Source organism: Pseudorasbora parva, chromosome 3 (assembly GCF_024679245.1).
Source record: "Pseudorasbora parva isolate DD20220531a chromosome 3, ASM2467924v1, whole genome shotgun sequence".
In the NCBI taxonomy this organism is placed as follows: Eukaryota; Metazoa; Chordata; class Actinopteri; order Cypriniformes; family Gobionidae; genus Pseudorasbora; species Pseudorasbora parva.
Genome location: NC_090174.1, coordinates 29,267,888 through 29,291,797, shown reverse-complemented (window position 1 = coordinate 29,291,797; position 23,910 = coordinate 29,267,888). Strand labels below are relative to the sequence as shown.

Sequence of the window (23,910 nt, the reverse complement as noted above, 5' to 3'; positions counted from 1 at the left end):
TGTTATTAATCTTATGTAATATGACAGTCACAGTCCCAATCATAGTTATTATGCATTGCTGTTAGAGCTGCATGCGCTAAAGCCGAAGCACTGAATGAAAACCGGTACAACAGCCCTTTGCTAGCACGTTTTATTTAGCTACAAGAAACGCATCCTATATGAAATTGATCACATATATACAAAATACATGTAATATTACAAACTACATCTGCACAATCTGATGCGAATGCACAAGTGAACTTGAACTAAGTTACGTGCGCGCTATATTGTGCACGAACACTTCCTGGAGCAACGCAATGAAACACAAGGCAACTAAACCCAAATAATTCAAATTCACAATGTTTTATTACAATGGTGTTCTCATTAATGTTGTGTAATGTGACAGTCCCAATCAAAGTCATTATTAGTTGTGCATTGCTGTTGGAGCTGCACCTGATCACCGCTCTTACTACCACTCGCCTCTAACGTTAATTATTAACCAAATGCATCCTTATGAGATACATCAGCTTTAGATAGGCCTGCACAAAATAAACACAATATTACAACTTACATTTGCACAAAACAAAAGGCTGCGAATGCACATGCAAACTTGCAGTCATGATGAAGGAAGGTGTAACGCCAGCTGTAAAATGGTCCCAAACAGAACTCTGGTTCTCCGGAGCGCTCGCTTCATTTTTCCTCCTGTTTCACGGTTGAGACGCACGCACACGCATGATCCTGCTTAATTGATGATAGATAAGTCTTATCGATTAAACGTCTTATCGACAATTAATCGATCATCGATTAATCGTTAACATCCCTAGTACTAATATGTACATATCGTGACAGTTTCAAAGTCAAATGTCCATAGAGTGCTGCTAAAAGCTTAGGTTTTTTTCTGAACAGATGTGCGTGAAGCTGGCATGTTTTGTTATGTTTGTTTTTGTACAACCACACTAAACCCTAAACCTACCTGATAGTGTTAACAAAAGCAAATGTGACAAAAATACAATTGTATCCATGTGATTTTAGCTTGTGTTTTGAACTCGTCTTTGAGCTCTTTTATCACGACTCGTTCTTCACAGGATACCCAAGCTTTCAGCATTGCAAGTACAAATCTACCAGCTGAGCTATCGAGCAATCTTGGTATGTCAGAAAAGCCGAAAATATGGTGTTGGTTAAGTGACGCAAACTCCAAAATGAGACCAGGTTGGGATCGGTTCTGTAAAAATAGTATTGGTGCATCCCTACTTTTTAAAATACAATTTCATTTAAAATGTATTTGACTCAAATCATATCTTTTCTTTATAAAAAACTAAATCATTCAGCCCATTTCACAAGCTGTCAGTCAATCACCACTTTCACCACCTACAAATGTTAAAAATCTCATACAAGCCTCGCCAAACTGGTTTACAACCTGAACAATAGATTCAACATTAAAACCACAACCAACAAACATCACTGGAAAGCCCCAACTCATAGTTACAGTCTAACCAGACCACTATGGCGGTTAAATGTTTACAGAAATCAGCTCAAGTCAATAATCAACTAGACTAGCTGCTCCAAATAAAACAGCTTGTGCACCAGTAAATGTCTTACTGTTCAAGCATTAAAGAAATGAGTTTATGCTGGATTTAGAACGTAAATCATACTGTTTACATAATCTTTGCAGTTGGTATATATGTTAAAAAATTGCAGCTTGGATGTTTTTATTGTGATTATACTGGCTGGGTTTACAAAAGTTTAGAAAATGAACAGCATATCTTTACTAAGGGCATTTGGAAACAAAGTTGTTATATGTTATAGCGGTGACCCCTAATAGTCGAAGATTCGGTGCATCGATATGCAGGACCGGATTCGACCACTGATCTCATGGTCGAATCTTCGCGGGTGTTATGAAACAAGGATTATACCATTTTGGCCAATATGGGGGTGCTCAATATTAGTGTTATAAAGACGTGTCGCGGCGCTGAGCGATCGCCCCTTTAAGGGCACTGAGCTTTGCACCGGACGCGCCGCGCCTTTAAAATTCGAACACATATACACCGACGCCGGCATTTGACGCCTGTCCGCGGTGATTAAATGTATATTTCCCTCAAATCGTGAATGTATATACTGATTTCACCCTGTGCTACAAGATACACTCACCGTGCAGCTCTTCTGTCAGAGGTCGAATCAAAATTGAGCTTGCGCATAATGTTCACGTCTGCCTGGTGTGAGATACCTGAGACACGGCGCTGAGCTTCAGTCCGGTGTGCGGCCCCTTTTAGGCGCAATCGGCTTAAGAACGTGCATATAAACGCACTCAAAGTGTCCTTTTCCTCTCTAGGCAGGTATTTTTTTAGGTTTATTTATCAAAATGTTCTTTTATATATTTGTGTGATGTTCTGTATTTCGATCGTGGCCTTTAAATGTTAAAAGAGAACGGTTCATTTACGAATGTGTAGTGTATAGTTTTGATCACTTTATTAAAAGTGGTGGCTGTGTGCCGTGTGTAAAGTAAAACAAAAATAGTCTTAGCCTTCTGCTGACTAGTGTCCTGCCCTTCCCAACCCGTTTATACCGTTTATTTTTTTACGGTCTATGGTTTACACACACACAGATGATTCGACTATCGGTCGACCATAGAGAGATTCTAAAATTCTGATTCAAATGTGTAAATCCTTAGTCGGAGACACCCCTAATATGTTAAATATAAACTAGTGCTGGGCAACGATTAAAATGTTTAATCGCAATTAATCGCATGGTTTTCTGTGATTAATCACGATTAATCGCAGTATGAGCAAAATTTAATAATGAATACAAAAGTGCTGCTATATGAACAAAAGTGCAATAACATTTGCAAACACTTCAAACAAATAAGGTGTTTATCAACTTAAACATGAATTAAAATTAAAATTGGTGGTATACAAATATTGATTCTGTAGTAATATTCTCATCAGTGTTTTGTCAGCTTTTACATAGGCCTTTTTAAATCTGCATATTTGTGATATTCACCCCAGGGCGTTATTGAATTGTATAAAGGCCTTTTTTTAAAAAAATCTTTTTAAATATGCATCATCTTTCCTGTTAAATTCTTACATTTGAATAATAAATTCAGTTATAATAGTAAAGACACTATAGGCTGTTACCAATCAAATTAAATAATTTAAACTGCAAAAAATACAGCTGCAATAAATAATGTTATAAGATTGATGTTCTAAATAAAACATGTAATCATACTTTTAAACATAACTGCCAATAGGGGGCAGCAAGTGATCGTCTTCATAAGTGAGTCATTGAGTCGTTCATTCAAATGATTCATTCAAAACACTGAATCATTTAGTAACAAAACACCGCTCTGAGTGTTGCCTTCTTTTGGAACTATTTTCATTGGTGAAATCATGGGTGAAATGGAACAAAAAAGGTTGTATGGATCTAAAAATGTAAGTAACTTAATATTAATTAGGCTACTTGTTTACTGAACTAGGCTACACCACTCATGCTATACAATTCACGATTGCAAAGTCGACTTGTGTTATTAACAATATATAAATCATAAATATCAACAACTTCAAAAAACTCAGTTTTACCCCGGTATGTTTCTTCTGTGAATATATTGCTGCTCAATTTTGATAGACAAAAAATGTCAAGCCCTTGGTTTACAGACAGAACTGTATTCTCCTGTGACCAATGGTTTGTCTGTATGTGCATTCAGAGGCAGTGAGCAACGGGCTTTCAATATACCGGTAATAATAAATAACTACGTTAATGTGCGATAAAATAATTGTCGGCGTTAATTAATTAATGCGTTAACGCGATAATAACGTGTTAACTTGCCCAGCCCTAATAAAAACTGCAAAGCATCCAATGTCCAAGCAATATGATTTACACAGTAAATCCAGCACAAACTCCGGCACAACACATATTTTTGAACGCTCAACACAGACGTCACTACCTGAACCTCACAGCGGTTGGCTGCTGACCACATTTTTTCCTTCTTGTACGGTGTTCATTTTAGGACATCCTCAAACCTCAGTCATACGATGAAAAGGCATCATGCCTCAGACTAAACGTCTTCAGTTATGAAACAAAACGGCATCGTGCCTCAGACTGAAAGACATCAGGTCTCAGGAAAAACAACGTCAGGTGTCAAGTCTCGTACTAATAGGCATCGGACGAAACGGACTCAGACTAAAAGGCATCGGACGAAACGGACTCAGACTAAAAGGCATCAGACGAAACGGACTCAGACTAAAAGGCATCAGACGAAACGGACTCAGACTAAAAGGCATCAGACGAAATGGACTCAGACTAAAAGGCATCAGACGAAATGGACTCAGACTAAAAGGCATCAGACGAAATGGACTCAGACTAAAAGGCATCAGACGGAACGGACTCGGACTCAGTCCGTTTCGTCTGATGCCTTTTAGTCTGAGTCCGTAAACATTTGTTTCATAAACGTCTGAAGACGTTTAGTCTGAGGCATGATGCCTTTTCATCGTATGACTGAGGTTTGAGGATGTCCTAAAATGAACACCGTAGGATTGGTTTTTATCTGTGTTCATCACCATGGTAACTTACACTACACTAACCTGCTGTATAGCAGGTTTTATTCTGGGTTAGAGATCAAAAACCCAAAATGGAGCAATCAGCTGCAAGTAAAGATGCAATAAAGCCACACCCCCTGTATCTCGTTCCGAATTAAAGCAGTTTATAATGAGACAACTTTAGAAATAAAATTGTGCATCTTCTGGTGCTAATTATTTATTATATGAATTATAAGCACTTTGAATTCATATGTTCATATAAATATATTAATTGACAAGTAGCCACATAGTAATATAAATATAATACATGCATTCCTAATTCTTTTAAACAACGTGTATTCATTTGAGCTCTTTGGGAACCTATAATTATTAGGCATATTTCTTTGATTCACATCATGCATTGATATAGTCAGATATTCTTTCAGCTGCCTTCTCAAACTTTCACTGCAGCAGCAGTGTATATTTCTGCCTTGTAACCACATTTATTTTCATAATAAATCTCTCAATCTTCAGAAGAGAAGTGAATCAAACGGACACTGTGATTGGCTGTTTGCCGCACGTGTCACACTTTCAGGTGTACACACTTGAGAGTTGATCACTAACTCTGGATTAAACCTGAGTTGACAGCGAAAGTTTATACCGAGCTTTGAGAAACGGTTGAACTTGATCTAAACCAGGTTGGATTTATCTGGATTTGTCAAATCTAAACCTACTCTGAAACTCAGTTTGTTCAGCTAGCTTCATGCAACAGGCCTCTGGAGTTCAGGGAGATAAACTAGGATGTTTTACATTCAGCTTTAAATGCTATAGCAACCAGGTCATGCTGCCTTAAGTTTAAGCACCAGTATGGGATCCTGATGTGCTCAGCATGTGATATGTATAGAAAGTGGGGGCTTGTAACCAATAGGTATGTGAGATATGTGAGGAAATTCCTTACAAATCTATGTACATAGTAAGTGCGTTCCCTGGACTGGAAACTATTCCAGCAGATTCCCTGCTGGCCATCAGCTATTAGTGTGCAATCCTCAGCTGTTGCTAGAATCATTGCACACTGATGTCTCTATCATGTGACTTCATTTCATAAAACATGATCAATACAGACATAATGTTCAGGCAAGTTAAGGAAAGAGGAAATGACTCTTCAGGAAACTGTACAGTTAGAGAAAACAGTTTTAGGCAGATAATGTCAAAACGATGAAATAATTTGGTCATTTAAATTAGATTTGTTTGATAAACTAAAAAAAACATATTTTTAAAAAGTGAAAAGTAGTTATAGTTGTATCATCCAATTTCAAAAGTATATTTTGGCCACATGTAGATTTTGCAAGGTCAACATCTTGACCTTTTTGACTGTATCAAACAATTAAAATCAGACAATTATATAATTTTGACTTAAACTTCATAAAATGTAAAAACTTTATATTGTGCAAAAAAACCTAATATATATATATATATATATATATATATATATATATATATAGTAAGATTCTGTAAAAACTGACACCCATGCACCTTTTTACAACATGGCAGAAAGTATAGCTAAAACATTTGTTTTATTCTACTGCTACTACTACTAATAATACTAATGCTAATTTAATTATGTTTTTAATAATATTTTTACACAACCTGTGGTGTTTAGCGATAAACCTTGTTTTTGCAAAAACAATTTTGCCCCCCTAATTATTTAATAGGAATGTAATGTTTATCACTAATTTGGTCCCAACTACGTGTTGACAATTCCCGATTTTTAAAAACAGGAATAGACTAAGGGATAATGTAAAGTAAAGCAGCACCTTTTCTGCTTAATAAGTTTATTCGTTTACATCACTTGACTGCCTCATTCAGATTATAAACACGTTTATAGTCTGACTTCATCATCATAGGCTAACGTACACGACGTGGCAGTAACAAATAAAATGGAAATACAATGCACAGTTAAAAAGCATGTAAGTCACGTGTGTTTAATCTGAACAACTATCAATCGATCGATATTTAAGACCAAGAGGATTTAAAGAGAGCGAGTTTCATTGCGCATCCACGTCGAAATCAAACAGAACAGAACAGAACAAGAGAGACACACGACGCGTCGAGGCTGTGGTAACGTAGATTGACTTTTATCATGCAACATTACAATGCAACGAGGCAAACACAATATTTGACTGAAACACTTGAGAAAATAAGCGCAACGTTACTGCTACACTATCGAATATCATACATTTACGATCGCAAACACATTCTACGTTAGGTCGGATGAACACAGTGAGATTATTAAAAAAATCTAGCGGACTGCGTTGAGGAAAAACAAGGCAGTTGATAGGTTACCTGATACCACCAAGGCTTCGTTTGGTCCAACTGTGTGGCAATTCCCCATATTTTTCCTGCCCGTCGACTATAAAAAACTGTTCAGAATGTAAAACTGCTTCGTTTTTCCTTGAGGATGGCGGAATAGTGTGATAAAAACAGTAAAAACAGGAGGCATTCAATATAGCCTTGTGTACACCATAAGATTTCTGCTTGCATGCACCATTAGTCACCGCCCTTTCAGAGATATGACGACTGTACTCTATACACGGTAAATCTGGGTTATTATTCAACGTTCCAGTAGAGGGCGCCATCAGTTAGTATTTAAAGAGTTCGGGAAATGTAAATTCTAGAATTCAAAGTTGTCCTTGTTCAGCACCTGATAAACAGTTTAGTTACTCTAAAAAATATTAATTACTAGTTACTAATTACATCTTTAATAATGTAATTAGATAACTGTGTAGCTACACACTAAAAAATGCTGGGTTATTTATTTCAACCCAACCCCTAGGTTAAAATAACCCACATGGGTTAATCCATATTTGACCCAGCAATGGGTTGCCAAATAAATAACCTAAATTGTTGTTTTTAGAGTGTACAAATGATTTGCTCCAAAAAGTATATAATTAGGCTAGCCTACTTTCTAAATCCCATATGAATCTAGGCTAGTGATTCAAGGATAGATTTGCACTTTGAGATTCTTTGGAATGAAAAGATTGTTATAAATTAAATATATTATTATTATTATTATTATTATTATTATTATTATTATTATTATTATAGACATTAATTAAAAATAAATATGTGACCCTGGACAACAAAATCACTGGACTCATAAGTCACACGGGTATATTTCTGGTAATAGCAAACAATAGCTACATTGTGTGGGTCATAATTACCGATATACACTTTTCTTTTGTGCCAAAAATCATTAGGATATTAAGTTAAGATCATGTTCCATGAAGATATTTAGTAAATTTCCTATATATCCTGTATATTTCAAGTTGTGTTGAAAATGGACACACCCAGAAATTGGGTTGTTTGAATGGGTCCATTCAATTAGTTCAAATAACCACATTTCTGGATCTGTCCATTTTCAACCCAACTTGGGTTGTTTTTAACCCAGCATTTTTTAGAGTGCAATCACATGGCAGTTGCTTCAATGCATGTAGGGGTGTGGTCCTGGTCAAGACAATCTCCTGAACTCCAAACTGAATGTCAGAATGGGATAGAAAGGTGATTTAAGCAATTTTTGAGCGTGGCATGGTTGTTGGTGCCAGACGGGCCGGTCTGAGTATTTCACAATCTGCTCAGTTACTGGGATTTTCACACACAACCATTTCTAAGGTTTACAAAGAATGATATAAAAAGGGAAATACATCCAGTATGCGGCAGTCCTGTGGGCGAAACTGTTGATGATAGAGGTCAGAGGAGAACGGGCCAACTGATTCAAGCTGATAGAAGAGCAACTTTGACTGAAATAACCACTCGTTACAACAGAGGTATGCAGCGACGCATTTGTGAAGCCACAACACGCACAACCTTGAGGCGGATGGGCTACAACAGCAGAAGACCACACCGGGTACCACTCGTCTCCACTACAAATAGGAGTCTACAATTGAGTCTACATTTTGCACAAGCTCACCAAAATTGGACAGTTGAAGACTGGAAAAATGTTACCTGGTCTGATGAGTCTCGATTTCTGTTGAGACATTCAGATGTGGAGTCAGAATTTGGCTTAAACAGAATGAGAACATGGATCCATCATGCCCTGTTACCACTGTGCAGTCTGATGGTAGTGGTGAAATGGTGTGGGGATGTTTTCTTGGTACACTTTAGGCCCTTTAGTGCCAACTGGGCATTTTTTAAATGCCACGGCCTACCTGAGCATTGTTTCTCACCATGTCCATCCCTTTATGACCACCATGTACCCATCCTCTGATGGCTACTTCCAGCAGTATAATGCACCATGTCACAAAACTCAAATAATTTCAAATTGGTTTCTTGAACATGACAGTGAGTTCACTGTACTAAAATGACCCCACAGTCACCAGATCACAACCCAATAGAGCATCTTTGGGATGTGGTGGAACAGGAGCTTCGTACCCTGGATGTGCATCCCACAAATCTCCATCAACTGCAAGATGCTATCCTATCAATATGGGCCAACATTTCTAAAGAATGCTTTCAGCATCTTGTTGAATCAATGCCACATAGAATTAAGGCAGTTCTTGTCTGGTGATTAAAACATAATTTTCTCTAAGTTACACAACTGCGTCAACAGGTGGCAGTATAAAACCAACTAACTATGGGGTGCGCCGGTGTTGTATAGCCTTGCACCTTCCTGTGTTACTTCCAGATTGAACGCGTTGAAGACCATTCGTGATCACTATATCGCTATAATTTGTGCAATACTGTGTGCATTAAGTAATTCATTTAACTAATGTTAAATGGTTTAATGTGATTAGTTTGCTATAGCAATAGCGTTTGGTGTGATAGGTTATATAGGCTAATAAACGTACTGTTTAATAAATTTGATGTCACTGTGTTCTATTTGCATCGTATTGTGCATCTTTAAGACGCCATTTTAATCAGCAGCCTAAATATCTGTTTTTGTTTTGATTTGTTTGTTTGTTTGTTTTTTAGAAATATGGAGCATTGTACCTCTTTTTAAAGGAATAGCATAGAAGGAACACACATGATACCAGTCACAACCTATCCAGGATAGTAGGATACTAAAAAATTATGTAATGTAATTTTATTTCAAACAAATGAGGAAAATAAAATGGGCAGAATCAAAACTCTAAACGATTTTTAAAATCGTTACAGAATAAACTGCCATCCTTCTGAAGGCACTCCCATGTGCTTTTGATAATTTATACATGTTAATTAACATGTTAACAGCTTTTGTTATCTCGAGATCACAAGAAAATTAAGTCCATGGCCGTTCAGGGCTTCCGTATTACGAAGGACTACATTTTTGTACAGATTTTCAAATGGTTAATATATCGGCCAAATATTGTCCGGTCCTAACAAACCATACATCAATGAAAAGCTTATCAGCTTATTCAGCTTTCAGATGATATATAAATCTTAATTAAACATTTTTACCCTGTGGTCCAGGGTCACATATAAAACTAGCCATACATTTTTCTTATTAAAGGTGAACTATGTAGTATTTTTGCAGTAAAATATCCAAAAAACACTAGGCTGGTGTTATATATTTTGTTCAGTTGAGTACCTACAATATCCCAGAAGTTTCCAACTATTTGTAAATTGTGAGAAAATTGCTATTTTAACTAAGGACAGGGACGTTGCAGCATTGCATTTGAGGGAGTCGCCTGTCAATTGCGTCATATCTGCGTTACCCTCGGTTTCGGCTTTTATTTGGCAGGAGCGCTTTACTCTTAGCAGTGTGAACAAGTGAACGCACGGAGTAAAGTCATAACATCGTTTTGAACACACTTAAATGTATCTAATATGATAAACAGAGCTCCATTACCTCAAAATCATAACCGGAAGAGCGGATCTGTGCAGGCGCCCGGCGAATGTGTCTCGTCCCGTCATAATAAAAGTCCCGGTATTCGCGAGGCGGGTATTTGTTTAACAGTCGCTCCAGCAGCTTTGCTCAGGTCCATAACACTCGGTCCTGCTCTGCTTTAGACTACAGTAACGTTAATAACCGCATGCATGAACGTGATTACTGCCCGAGTCTTATTTTCCACCGGCTGTGATGAGAAGACCACATCTCCCAAGATGCTGCGCTCACACTTTGCGTCATCAAACTACGATTTGTTTTGAATAGTGTTATTTCCACTATTGTATTATATATAATTGTTTTACAGTATCTAAAAAGTATTTAGTTCAATTACATCAGAAGTAACTGTAAATAAATTACAGGAATAAATAGTATTAAAAGTAATCCCTTGCTTTACTCTTTCAAAGGTGAAGTAATTAAATTACAGAAACTAATAGACCTGCCATTGACCTGAGTTGATACAATGGCAGGCAACTTTGGAGTCAAATTTGCTATGGATTTTTTGGATGCTGGTTCTCCATTTTCTTTTTTTTTAAATCAAGGTTGGCTTTCAAAGGTTATTTCACAAGACATTTCAGGAGATAAATGATGTGCCACCTGGCACATAATTTTTTTTAATTGGTTATATATTCTTATGTGACCTGTTTGATACACAGGCCTATGATTTGTTTAGGCGTTATGATCAGTTTTCTTATCTTGCCCATAAATCAGTGTTAGGGAGTGATATCCTCGCCTTCCACACTGAGTTCTACTTAAGTTTCATAGAAAATATAGAGTGTGAGCTCTCTCTTCGACTTAGAAGATGGTTTTACCCGACTTACAAATGGGGAAATTTGCCACGTGTCAACATAATTCATAATACAGAGAAGACCGAGAGCAGATGTGAAATAACGAGAAAAAAAGTAGAGAATAACCTTTTCCAATAGCAAAGCAAATCTGTTTACCTTCATCATACTCAAGGATTTTGTGACCATGCAGACTTATGGCACACGTCATATCTTATTTATGAAAAAGTTATTAACACAATGAATCCAAATCATGGTTGTGTGGTTTTGGTAGTCCATAATATATTATTCAAACATGTGCAGGCTTGTCAACAATGTATGCAACAAATCCATTTATTTTTATGGATTTTTGTGGCATTTACCATTACAATAATAAGATGACGGGCATAGACTATCAATATCCATTTCCCAGCATCAGCATAAAAGAAACCAGCCAGGATGAAGCCCATTGCAATGTCATATGAGGCTTGGTCTCATATAACATGGACAGTTATAATATCTTATAACATAAATATAAATATGTAAGAGGCATGGGCCTCAACAGTTAAGCTTTATTGTTGTCTGGAAAGATATGTTCCAAAACCAAAACATTCACCTAAACTTTTTTATGTGTATATAAAATATAAATAAATTTTATATATATATATATATATATATATATATATATATATATATATATATATATATATATATATATATATATATATATATATATATATTTTTATTAGTCCAGTTAAAAATTATATTAAAAAAAGAATAATATAGCATTACATAAGTTTGGATGTTCAGTTGTTGCATTGTTCATCTTTGCTTTCTATTTTTCTATAGAACTAAATGAGTTAAATGTAGACTTATCATTCCAACTAATATGTTGAAACTTAAAATTAGGCTCAAAATGCAATGTTCACATTTAGATTGAATAAATTCTTTACAAACAGGCTAATATATGTAACAATGACTGTTTAATTCTTGTTGAATATAATTTTAATTCACATTTTATGTTCAAAATAATGATTATATAGCAATACACAAATGTCACACAAAAGCTATATGATGTTTTGCATTACTATTTTAAAATGTGCAACAGTGATTAATGATCATTGTTATAAGCTAACCAAAGATTAACATTAATAAACATTAAACTGCATGAGGAATTCTAAAATATAAAATCAAAAATAACATGAAAATGTCATCTAAATATTTTCAGTTCAACTCTTGTCACACACATATATTGGTTGCTGATTGCTTGGTGTTAATATAATTTGTTCTTCACTTCGCTCAACTGGATTCATATTTCAAGCTTTCTTCTGCAGGCTTCTGAAAATAATCAGAAACAGTCGATAGTGAGTCTCTCTTCTCTGCTTAGTACGGACATTATTTTCTTACTGTGTTTCTTACTCAGCAAGTTTGAGGGGTTTGTGTCTTTTATAGCATACAGCATAACCAAAATATGATATTAAACAGTTATGCTAACCTCTTTTTAAGAGCCTTCATGATGTATTTCTGTGTGAATTTAGATTCTGGATTCAAGCATTTCTGCTCTGTGACATTTTTCAGAGTGACACTGCAAAAACACATCGAGCATGATTACGTCAGTCAACATATTTAAACAGAGATGTATGTTAAGAGAAATGGATATGTTAATATTGATTTGTGCTTACACAATCTCCTGGTTTTCACAAGAGGCACTTGGTGGTATGATTTCAACCTTCTCAATCAGTTTTTGAGGAACCCTGTTTACTCCTTGGTCAGCACAAAGACACCTGCCCTTTGGAGCTCTAGCCTGGCCTGAAGGAGAAAAATCAATGCATTTTACCATAAGCTAATACCATAAGCTTTGAATGATTGTTTCACAATATAAATGCACAATATTAAAAAAACTCACTTTTCACCTCTACAGCAAGCAGGCAGACTAGAACAACCATAGCTGTAAAAGTTGTCATAGTATCGATCTTCTGTCTTCACCTCCCAAATGGCTAATTAATGAAGTTATGGATGATTGAGTTCATCTGCTGTGTTTTATGCTCTTAACAGGGAAAACCCTGATAAGATTTCAGTTGTTGTTTCTATAGTTCGGCATCTGAACTGGTCTCATTTCTCAGAAACACTTTCACTCAGCAAATGTGATAGTTGACCTTTCCAAGAATGAGGAAGGAACATGTTATGTTTATCTACTTACCCCCAGGGCATCCAATATGTAGATGTGTTTGTTACTTCAACACAAATGACGATTTTTAACTCCACTGTTGCACTGTGCCAATCATGCATGTTAAAGGGGTTAATTCTATGAGAGTAAGAAAAACATGCACAAACAACTTGAAATGTAACCCTGCGGCTCGTGGTGACACATTAAAGTCTTAACAGCTCAATGTTGTTGAACATATTGTTGTATTTGGGGTAAAAAATGATATAAATACTGTTTGGTTTCTCTCACAGACCCATCTTTTCGTGTCTTTAAGACATAAATGTGTCGTCACAAGATGCAGGGTTTAATAGTTGTTTGTGCATGTTTTTTTTTTACTCTCATATAATTACACCCCATTGACATGCATTATACGACTGGCACGGTGCAATGGTTGGAGTTAAAAATCTGAATTTGTGAAGAAACAAGCACATCTACATCTTGGATCCCATTTCCGATGGGATGCTTAGTCCAAATGAATTGTTCACTATGTGTACATCTACATTCATAATAAATTCTGTATGAGTTTCTTCTGTAAATATTTTTCCATCACCCTTTTATCTCTTACCTTTCTTACACTGCCCTGTTTTTGGTTTTTGAAGCTCTGAGACTGGCAATAGCAGTTCATTAGTAGCCCACTCATCTTGTTGGTTCTGTGTGATCATATTAGCCCAGTTCTGTCAACACTGCACTGGCTCTTTATTAAACATTGCATGTTTAAAATCTTGTTTCTTAAAGCACTAAATGGTTTAGCTCTCTCCAGTACTTGAACAAGCTCTTATACTTCATCATGTCTACAGTATTGCTGTCTCAAAACCCGGCATAATGACTCCAATCCTTTGAATATTCCTATTTAATAATTGTTTAATCTACATGTCATCCTAAACAAAAAATAATTTCCCGTGTGATGCCGCCAATCTTTTGGATATTCAGATCTAATGTGACTTTTGACCTGTAATGTTGCCAGAATAATAATCATGAAATATGAATCAGCACCCGGTATTTTTTTAGCTCCATAGTAAACAGGGATGATATCCAGCTAATGTAAATTATCATAGTGTCAATGAAATATAAATAACCATATATATATATATATATATATATATATATATATATATATATATATATATATATAAGTTTAGTAATTAAATTTATTTGGATATTTAGTTGAAATGTTTGTGTCCCCCAACTGAGCAAGCCAAGCCAAAGGTGACTGTGGCAAAATAAACCTTGGGAGAAACCAGGCTCAGTCGGGGTGTCAGTTTTACTCTGGCCAATTTACAAATGAAATGTGCAGATGGTCCTCCATTTGACTTTTCTGACATCCTTTACTCTTCCCTGATGATGGCTTCTGGTCTACTTTCTGTAAGATCTGAATTTCTGCAGTTTGAAATTTAGAATATTGAATTTGATGATCTGAATTTCTTCTTCATCTGAAATCTTGAAACTGTATTTTCAAAAACAGAATATTTGCAGTCTATTAATTCAGAACAAAATATCTGCTGTTTGAAAATACCTGTCTATACAATTTCGACATAAAAACATTTCAGATGTGTTCAATTTCAAATGTTATATATTCAATATTTAAAAATTCCAATTCAGAACTATGTAAAATACAACATAATATTCAATTTTGTTAGATTACACATCAATAATTCAGATTTATACAATTCAAATTCAGATAATTTTGTCATATTTCTAGCTCCATAGTTTTCTACAGAGCGGCTCAGTTAAATTCTGTTGCATTATTTTCCTGTTAACACTGTGAAGCTGCTTTGAAACAATCGGCATTGTAAAAAATCACTATATATAAATAAAGTTGACTTGACTGCTGCTTTTGACAAGGTTAACCACAGGGCATGTTAGGAACCGCATTCCAGTGGTTATGGCTTACCTCTCAGGTAGGTCAGAACAGCTATGACTGTAAAAAAAACTAAAAACTGTAAAATAACAGAAAAATTACTGGCAGCGTATCCAGTAATTATAGATACTATGGATATAATATAGAATGCAATGAAGTTCAAAATTCTAAATACAGGTAAAACACCTGTAAAAAAAGAAATATGGAAAATTCCATCAAATGAATACAGTACATTATACCCTATTTTCTGGATTTTTTTGAGTGTTCTGGGGTGCTTTGACCCCGTCTCTTCTCCAACATGTCATCACTGGATTCTGTCATTCAGAAACATTAGCTGTTCCCATCACTGCTATGCTGATGAAACGCCTCTAATTCCAAACAGATGATGCAACAGTAGCTGCTCAAATCTCTGGATGAAAGACCTTCAACTCAACCTTGTGGTCTCAGCCAACCCAACACTTCATTACAACTTCTCCATTCAGCTATAGGTCCTTCTCAAAAAATTAGCATATTGTGATAAAGTTCATTATTTTTCATAATTTAATGATAAAAATTAAACTTTCATATTTTTTAGATTCATTGCACACCAACTGAAATATTTCAGGTCTTTTATTGTAGTTAAAGCTCCCGTTCTTCACGATTCCATCTTTCAAACTTTAGTTAGTGTGAACTGTTGCTGTTAGAGCATAAATAATACCTGTAAAATTATAAAGCTCAAAGTTCAATGCCAGGCGAGATATTTTATTTAACAGAAGTTCCCTTTGAAAGCCTAAAGCGAATGGCCGGTTTGGACTACACCCCTGCACTTCCTTGCAGGAATGACATCATTCTGTTTGTTGACTAAACCTCTGCCCACAAGTATGCAAAATAGGGGGCGTGGTCTTGTTTCTCTCCAAGAGGCGGGACCTTTCTGGGCAAAGTGCTCTAAGCTGCTGTCCAATTACAACACGGGAATTGTGGCTCAATCAGAACTCATTACGTGTTTCTGAAGGAGGGACTTCAGAACAAGGAAATCATCAGGCCGTTTTTAGGACCGAGAAAACAGCGCTGTACAGATAAGTAAATTGTGTGTTTTTTTCACGCGAAACATGAACTCATGTTATATTGCACACTGTAAACATAATCAAAGCGTCGAAAACACGCGAAGAATGGGACCTTTAATACTGATGATTTTGGCATACAGCTCATGAAAACCCAAAATTCCTATCCCAAAAAATATCATATTTCATCCGACCAATAAAAGAAAAGTGTTTTTAATACAAAAAAAGTCAACCTTCAAATAATTATGTTCAGATATGCACTCAATACTTGGTCGGGAATCCTTTTGCAGAAATGACAACTTCAATGCGGCGTGGCATGGAGGCGATCAGCCTGTGGCACTGCTGAGGTGTTATGGAGGCCCAGGATGCTTCGATAGCGGCCTTAAAGGGGTACTTCAGCGCTGGGAAGATGAATCTGTATTTAAACTGGGTCATCAATGCAGTAGAAATGTGAAATTATTTTTGAATTTGGTGTCTTCTAGACTGAGAAAAGACAGAAAATGTATTTTTGTCCAATGGGGATGAAAGACTACAATTCCCAGAATGCTTCGCTGCCCTGTGCCATTCCCAAAGCCACCAACTTGATTACGGTGACTGAGTTAGAGGAGACACTACAATTAAAACCTGAACGTGTCTGTTCAATATAATGAGTGAGTCACCGCGCGAGTATCACAGCACTGAGCACTAACTGCAGGAGTAATGAGAGCTGAGGTAATCGCGACTACACTCGCGGCATACATTCACAACGCAAGTTCAGTCTGGCGCGTTTCAGTTCATGCCTTTACAAGCTTAACTTTCATAGAAATTAATTTGAGAAGTTAAAAGACTTACATTGCGCACCATAGCTCCGTTTAAATGAGTGCCTGTAGCTGCCAGCTGAGCTCTCCCTGCAAGCTGTGTGTAATCTCCCATCCCCCATGCGCATTCAAAACATGCGGAAATGGCTCCCTCTGCTGGCTGTAGTCTTTAGCCTTTGGGCAAACATTCCTCCTATGATGCAAAAATCGTCAATTTGCATCAAAGGAGGAATTTTTCCAGAAATAAAATGCATAAATCTCTTGTCTCAGGGAGATATGAGGGGGAAAAGCACAATAATTTGAATATACTCCAGGGTTTCTACTGATACAAAGCCATATGCTAATCGCTGAAGTAACCCTTTAAGTGAAATAACTTGATAAACGAGCATTATTGTTTAAACCCAGGACGGTCTTACAAAACATGCATAAAGCTGGGTCTTCACCTTTGAGCAAAAAAGCTTGAGTCAAACTATGACCTACACAAACAATGACCTGGAGATTAAAAATAAAATAAATTATATTTTGATATTAAAAAACTATATTTGATATTTTTGACATAGATCTTTTGAGTATTAGCCTTAGTATTATTAGCCTAGATTATTATCTTAAAGAACAAAATAAATGCAAAGTACAATATAAAAGTACAAATTATAAATTCCAGCCAAACTCATTCATAACAAAGATGAAATATTGTTAAACAATTAAAAGCTTATTTTAATTTCTTCAGTAGTACAATGTAGGCTAGCAGTGTAAGACCACAGCTAAAGTCATCTGAATAAAGCCAACACACTGTTGTGGTGTGTGTGTGTGTGTGTGTGTGTGCGTGTGTGTGTGTGTGTGTGTGTGTTATAATTGTAAAGGGGGCCAATGTCTTCACTTATCTAGTAAAATATTATGATAACTGACTAGTAAGGACATTTGACTGGTCCTCACTAGTTAAAAAGGCTTATAAATCAGCCAAAACATGTTTTTATTTAAATCTATTGTTTTGCACGTTCTTGGGATGGGTAGGTTAAGGGATAGGGATTGGGTTAGGGAATATAAAATATCTTTAACCTGATATAAATCAATGGAAGTCCATGCAATGTCCTCACTTATATAGTGAAACAAAAGGTGTGTGTGTGTGTGTGTCCTGGTATTCCCTACTTTGTGGGGAAATGTCTCCACACAGAGAATACTATTATTAGTAGTAAATGATTATGATAACACCTTTGAGGCTGTCAATATTATGCAAACATGAAATCTCAAACGCACAGTAGGCTAGTACTTGTTACTTTAGTTGCTGACTTTTGCGCCTGCGTCTCTCGTCGCGTAAGAAACGGCATTCTAAAACAGTGAGCTTAAGTTAAAAGAAGTTCAAAGTGCATCTCATTACCTTGTGTTATTTCCCATTTCACTGCCACGGACGCATTTGATTCTTTGTGAACTGCCGTTTAGGACTAGCGATTTTGCCTGTCTGCCCGCGTCCGTCACAGGACAGCGGTTAATCTCCTCCACAGATCACTTCACACGCAGTAGCGCAATATACAGACACTCCCTCAACCGCCACAGTCAGATTTTCCACCACATTAAATAGGGCTTATTAATAACGAAAACGAATATTTATTTTTGCTAATTATTATTTTATTTCAGTTAGTTTTTTAGTAAGAGTAGTTAGTTTCGTTTAATTTTAGTTTTTTATTTATTCAGATTTTTAAATTTTATTTCAGTTTACGAAAATGTTTTTTGACCAATAGTTTTAGTCTTAGTTTCAGTTTTCGTTTACGAAAATAACCTTGCTGGACTTCAGGCATTTTGGCATTTCCTTCTCCCCAGTCTTCCTCCAGACTCTGGCACCTTGATTTCCGAATGACATGCAAAATTTGCTTTCATCCGAAAAAAGTGCTTTGAACCACTGAGCAACAGTCCAGTGCTGCTTCTCTGTAGCCCAAAGTGGCTTGACCTGGGGAATGCGGCACCTGTAGCCCATTTTCTGCACACGCCTGTGCACGGTGGCTCTGGATGTTTCTACTCCAGACTCAGTCCACTGCTTTCGCAGGTCCCCCAAGGTCTGGAATCGGTCCTTCTCCACAATCTTCCTCAGGGTCCGGTCACCTCTTCTCGTTGTGCAGTGTTTTTTGCCACACTTTTTCCTTCCCACTGAGGTGCCTTGATACAGCACTCTGGGAACAGCCTATTCGTTCAGAAATTTCTTTCTGTGTCTTACCCTCTCGCTTGAGGGTGTCAATGATGGCCTTTTGGACTGCAGTCAGGTCGGCAGTCTTACCTATGATTGCAGTTTTGAGTAATGAACCAGGTTGGGAGTTTTTAAAAGCCTCAGGAATCTTTTTCAGGTGTTTAGAGTTAATTAGTTGATTCAGATGATTAAGTTAATAGCTCGTTTTGAGAACCTTTTAATGATATGCTAATTTGTTTTAGCAAAATCATCAGTATTAAAACAATAAAAGACCTGAAATATTTCAGTTGGTTTGCAATGAATCTAAAATATATGAACGTTTAATTTTTATCATTACATTATGGAAAATAATGAACTTTATCACAATATGCTAATTTTTTGAGAAGGACCTGTATGTTTGTCAACTCTGTCTCTTTCCAGGAGAGCCAGGAACCTTGGAGTTGTGATTGACGAACAGTTGAACTTCACAGACCACATTGCTAGAACTGCCCAGTCCTTCAGATTTGCCATTAGGAGGATCAGGTCTTTCCTATCAGAGCATGCATCTAGAACACTGCAGTAAGATTGGCCTTTAACCAGCTGAAGAGGGCACACATCACACTTCTCTTCATCAATTTGCTCTGGTTGCCAAGAGTCACCTGCATCAATTTCAAGGCACTAATGTTTGCCTAGAGAACACACCCCTATACCTTAACTCTGCTACTATCTGGGACTTGACACAGTACTTCCATACGGCTGCCCTCTTGTTGATTTGATTGCTTCTTCTGCATTTGTAAGTTGCTTTGGACAAAAACTTCTATGAAATGATAAAATGTAAATGTAATCATAAAAGTCTTTCTACCAGCCAGACTTGTCAACAGCAGCTCATATGTCCAGTCAATTTTGTCTAAACTATTCACTTAAAAAGCATTTTTTAAAACAATTACAATATTAACAATCTTGAAAGCTTTATTGAGTTTTGTGATGTTTGAGTGATTCTAGTGGAATTATTGCTTATCATAAATGTAAAATCATATGCATTTTTACTCAGAATCTCAGAGAAAGAGGTCAGATGTCATTCATAGATAAAAAAAAAAAAAACTTTATTTAACGCTGTGGACAGTGAAAATAAATTCATACATCGAATAATAATAATAAAAACTGTACACATGACACATTATTTAGTGGCCTTATGAAAAAATAAAAAAATAAGGCTTTTAACAACCCAGTATTCAGACTGAAAATAATTTAATTTTAGGCATTATGACCTTTTACAAATATTTTTAGATGTTTTTTTTTAAAATTAATTTTAAATATATACATTTAAACGCCAAATGAACTCCAAATGTGAAGTATATGAAGTCATTTGAAGGATGTTGGTGCTGATGGTGTTGATGTCAGGATGTTCTTCGGTGGCACAGTGACAGTTGTACTGTGTGGCACAGACTGCTGCCCACTGTAAAGATCACAAATAGTTAAAGATCATAATGTTTTGTCTTTATATTGAATATGTACATAAAAGATAAGTAAATAAACTTAAAGCACATATTCTCACCTCTTTTCAATAGCCTTTATTATGACATTTTTAGTGAATTTTGACTCTGGATTCAAGCATTTCCGTCCTGCACCATTCTTCAGAGTGACACTGTGAAACAACAAAAGAAATGAGCTGAAACTTACTCAGAATTGCTGAACATTTGAACATTTAAATTACACATTTAAACAAATGAATCCACAGCACACAAATGTAGCTTGTAGAGTTGATGAACATTTAAATAAATGAATGCACACAAATATGCTTACATTATCTCATGTTTTCGACAAAATGCACTTGGAGGGATGATTTCAACCTTCTCAATGTTCTTCACTAAAACCATGTTTGCACCCTTGTCTGCACAGAAGCACCTGCCTTTTGAAGAACCGCCCTGCCCTGAAAAAGATATTTCATTATAGCCTGTTAGCTGCAGAACATCCCCATAATCAAAGATACAAGATCTATAACTCTCAGAGATCAAACTCACCTTTCACTCCTACAGCGATCAGGCAGGCAAGAAGAACAAAAGCTGCAATAGTCTTCATTGTGTTCTTGTTCTCGATGAACTGTACTTGTCTGGGTCAGTGAGATTATGACCGATGTCTTTCAGATCTCATTTAAATACTCTAGGATCAGGGGTTTCCCCTCAGTTTCTCTTCTCTTTTTTTTCCACTACTCCAGCCTCCTCTTCTTTTTCTCTTTTTATTGAGATTTCTCGGAAAAGCACCTCACCGTAACCCATCTTGAAAATGAGCTTTGATTTAGGGAACTCTGAGCTTTACATTAATGAGGAACTAAATATTGCTTAATTAGACCAAAATATTGACATTAATGATATTTTGGTGGGAGTATTATATAAACGGCCAATCGTTTTGATGTCATTTATTGATGGTTTTTAACATTTGTGTACATCACAAACTCTTAGCTTATTATGTGAAACGTATTGCACAGTAAACCTATTTATGTCAGGGTTCTGTTTGGGTTTTGGACTTTTAGTTTGGGTTTTGATTTCATTCCTTTGGTAATTTTCCTGCTAATCCTTGGTTCACATGGTTAGCCTTGTTAGTTCACAGTCACTACCTCTTTACTTCCCTTCATCCTCTCTGGCCCTCACCTGCATGCAATTCACATTCACCCGCACCTGCACTTCATCATCAAGGGCACTATAAGAACACTTACTCCCTTCACATCAATGGCTGTGTCCGAAACCTGGGAAATGCTGCCTTCAGAGGACATATTTCAAGGCAGGAAGGCATCAAGCAATGTCCGAAGCTTCTCTTCCTGTCTGCTGAGAGACCTTCATCTGATCGATTTTTGAAGTCATCATACGTGTATCCTTCACTGCCTTTGACATCCCACAATCCAGTGCTTTCCATTCAGTGACAGTTGAGCTTGGAAAATAAGATGGCGTCCGAAAGCTGATTTATTGCCTCGTTGCCTCATCAGGCAATGGCTTGTAAGGCAGCGTTTTGTGCATGAAGGCACCTCACGAAACGATTTCGGACAGACTTCTAAAGGCAGTTTAATAATCAACAGCAAAATAGAGAGCGCTTTGGTGAGAACTAAACACATATTTAATTACTACATTAGTCATTTCTTGCTAGAAATGACATCAGAAGAGGAAAATATTGGTTAAAAACATACATTTACACACAAACTGAGAAACAAACGCAACTTTCGGATGCCATATTTTCCAAGCTCAACTGTCACTGAATGGAAAGCACAGAATTATGGCATATCAAAGGCAGTGACGGATATGCATGCTGACTTCAAAAATCGATCAGATGAAGGCATCTCGGCTAATATTAGATTCGGACATTGCTTGATGCCTTTCTGCCTTGAAATATGTCCTCCGACGGCAGCATTTTCCAGGTTTCAGATGCAGCCATTAGCCCCGTTTCCACCAAAATTACCCGGAACAATTTGTACCAGGAACTTTTTTACAGGAATTTTTTACCCCCCAGACCTGCAGCTGTCTGCGTTTCGACCGCGATAAAGTTCCGAGAAGATTAGGCAAATTAGTCCGGTGATGTAGGACTGCGCGCGACTGTTCCTCCAAATCAGTGAAGGACAGTAATAATTTTTAAGTGTACCGACTGAAAGATTTAGTGAACTGTTTACATGAGACGTTATCTAAACCGATCTGGTGTTTACATGTGATGACTTTCAATCGCAATCATTTTGTCACATGCAGTTTGTCTGCCGCACCAAAAATGTCAACGCTGTTTTCTCCAGCAGCTGGAGTGTGTTAACTGTAGCCATAGCAACTCTTAACAGCCACCAGGACTAATACAGTATTATTTATAACTATTTGTTGTAAAGTGTAATAATCATCTCAGAAAAAAAAAATCTTCTGTCAGGCGCAGTTAAAGTAAAAACTGCCCGGGGCAATATACGCTGTGTCATTACTCCAACATTATCTTCATAACTTACGAAATAAAACGTTTACCCCTCAGAAAAATGTACTTTCCTCTCTTGTCAACATGAGCGCGGCGCGCGCCGTCACGTCATGTAAGGACACACACTTAAAAGTAATCGGTCAGGTCGTTTACATGGTGAAAAAAAAAAAATAACGAGTATGGAAGAGATTCAAGCTGTGCTGCTTTTGCTGGTTATGTATAGGTTTACTAAAGAGGTAATTAACAACGACAGAAAAGAGCACTAATATGCAGATTCAGCAGCATGCAGCATATTCAGAAAGCTTGTAAAGCTAGATTTAAAATGACAATGTATATTATTATCAGCTATTACGGACATTGAACGTGAGATGGCTGAGACGACCGCGCGCCACCAGACAGAGAGCAAGACTGATATTTACTGAACGCAGAACGAACCTCGCAAAAGACTTTTAAAAATGCCGGTTGAACTAAAATGCTGCCTGAGCTCAACCAATCAGCATGTTCAGCACCCAAGTCCCGCCCTCGAAAGTTCCTGAACTTTGAAAAAGTACTACCTCGCGAGCAGGGCCGTTTGGAGGGGGAAATATTTACCCGGAACTTCATTTATACCCTGGTTCCTGCGGTCTAAACACACGAAGTACCACCCAAAGTTCCTAGTTCCTGGGTAAAGTTCCTGTGGTGGAAACGGGGCTATTGTCTGGTCTTGTCTCTATGTACCTGGACTCCCTGTGTGTCCTCCTCTCCGGTCCTCGTTGATCCTGTCACCTGCAGCAGAAATTATCCTACAAAGTGCTTTGTCACCTGCATCCA

The 23,910-nt window shown here is 36.8% G+C and overlaps 3 protein-coding genes across 4 annotated transcripts in view; all 3 read right to left on the bottom strand.

Annotated features, from left to right (window-relative positions):
• The window catches only part of flot2a (flotillin 2a), a 41,117-nt gene extending 34,051 nt beyond the window's left edge, over positions 1-7,066 (bottom strand). For both annotated transcript variants that reach the window (XM_067438358.1, XM_067438357.1), the window contains exon 1: positions 6,831-7,066. In XM_067438358.1, the coding sequence (XP_067294459.1) occupies positions 6,831-6,879 (49 nt within the window). In that variant the 5' untranslated portion in view covers positions 6,880-7,066. The remainder of the gene's footprint in view (positions 1-6,830) is intronic.
• Positions 7,067-12,077: 5,011 nt separating this feature from the next.
• LOC137071875 (C-X-C motif chemokine 11-6-like) lies at positions 12,078-13,213 on the bottom strand. The gene is made up of 4 exons (XM_067440086.1): positions 13,018-13,213; positions 12,794-12,920; positions 12,607-12,696; positions 12,078-12,449 (listed from the first exon to the last, which is right to left on the bottom strand). Exons 1-4 carry the CDS (start codon positions 13,073-13,075, stop codon positions 12,428-12,430), a joined length of 297 nt encoding a protein of 98 aa, XP_067296187.1. The 5' UTR covers positions 13,076-13,213; the 3' UTR covers positions 12,078-12,427.
• A 7,076-nt stretch (positions 13,214-20,289) lies between these two features.
• Positions 20,290-21,372, bottom strand: LOC137071874 (C-X-C motif chemokine 11-6-like). The gene is made up of 4 exons (XM_067440085.1): positions 21,189-21,372; positions 20,971-21,097; positions 20,723-20,812; positions 20,290-20,623 (listed from the first exon to the last, which is right to left on the bottom strand). The coding sequence occupies exons 1-4, from the start codon at positions 21,244-21,246 to the stop codon at positions 20,530-20,532; spliced, it is 369 nt and encodes a 122-aa protein (XP_067296186.1). The 5' UTR covers positions 21,247-21,372; the 3' UTR covers positions 20,290-20,529.
• Positions 21,373-23,910: the final 2,538 nt, after the last annotated feature.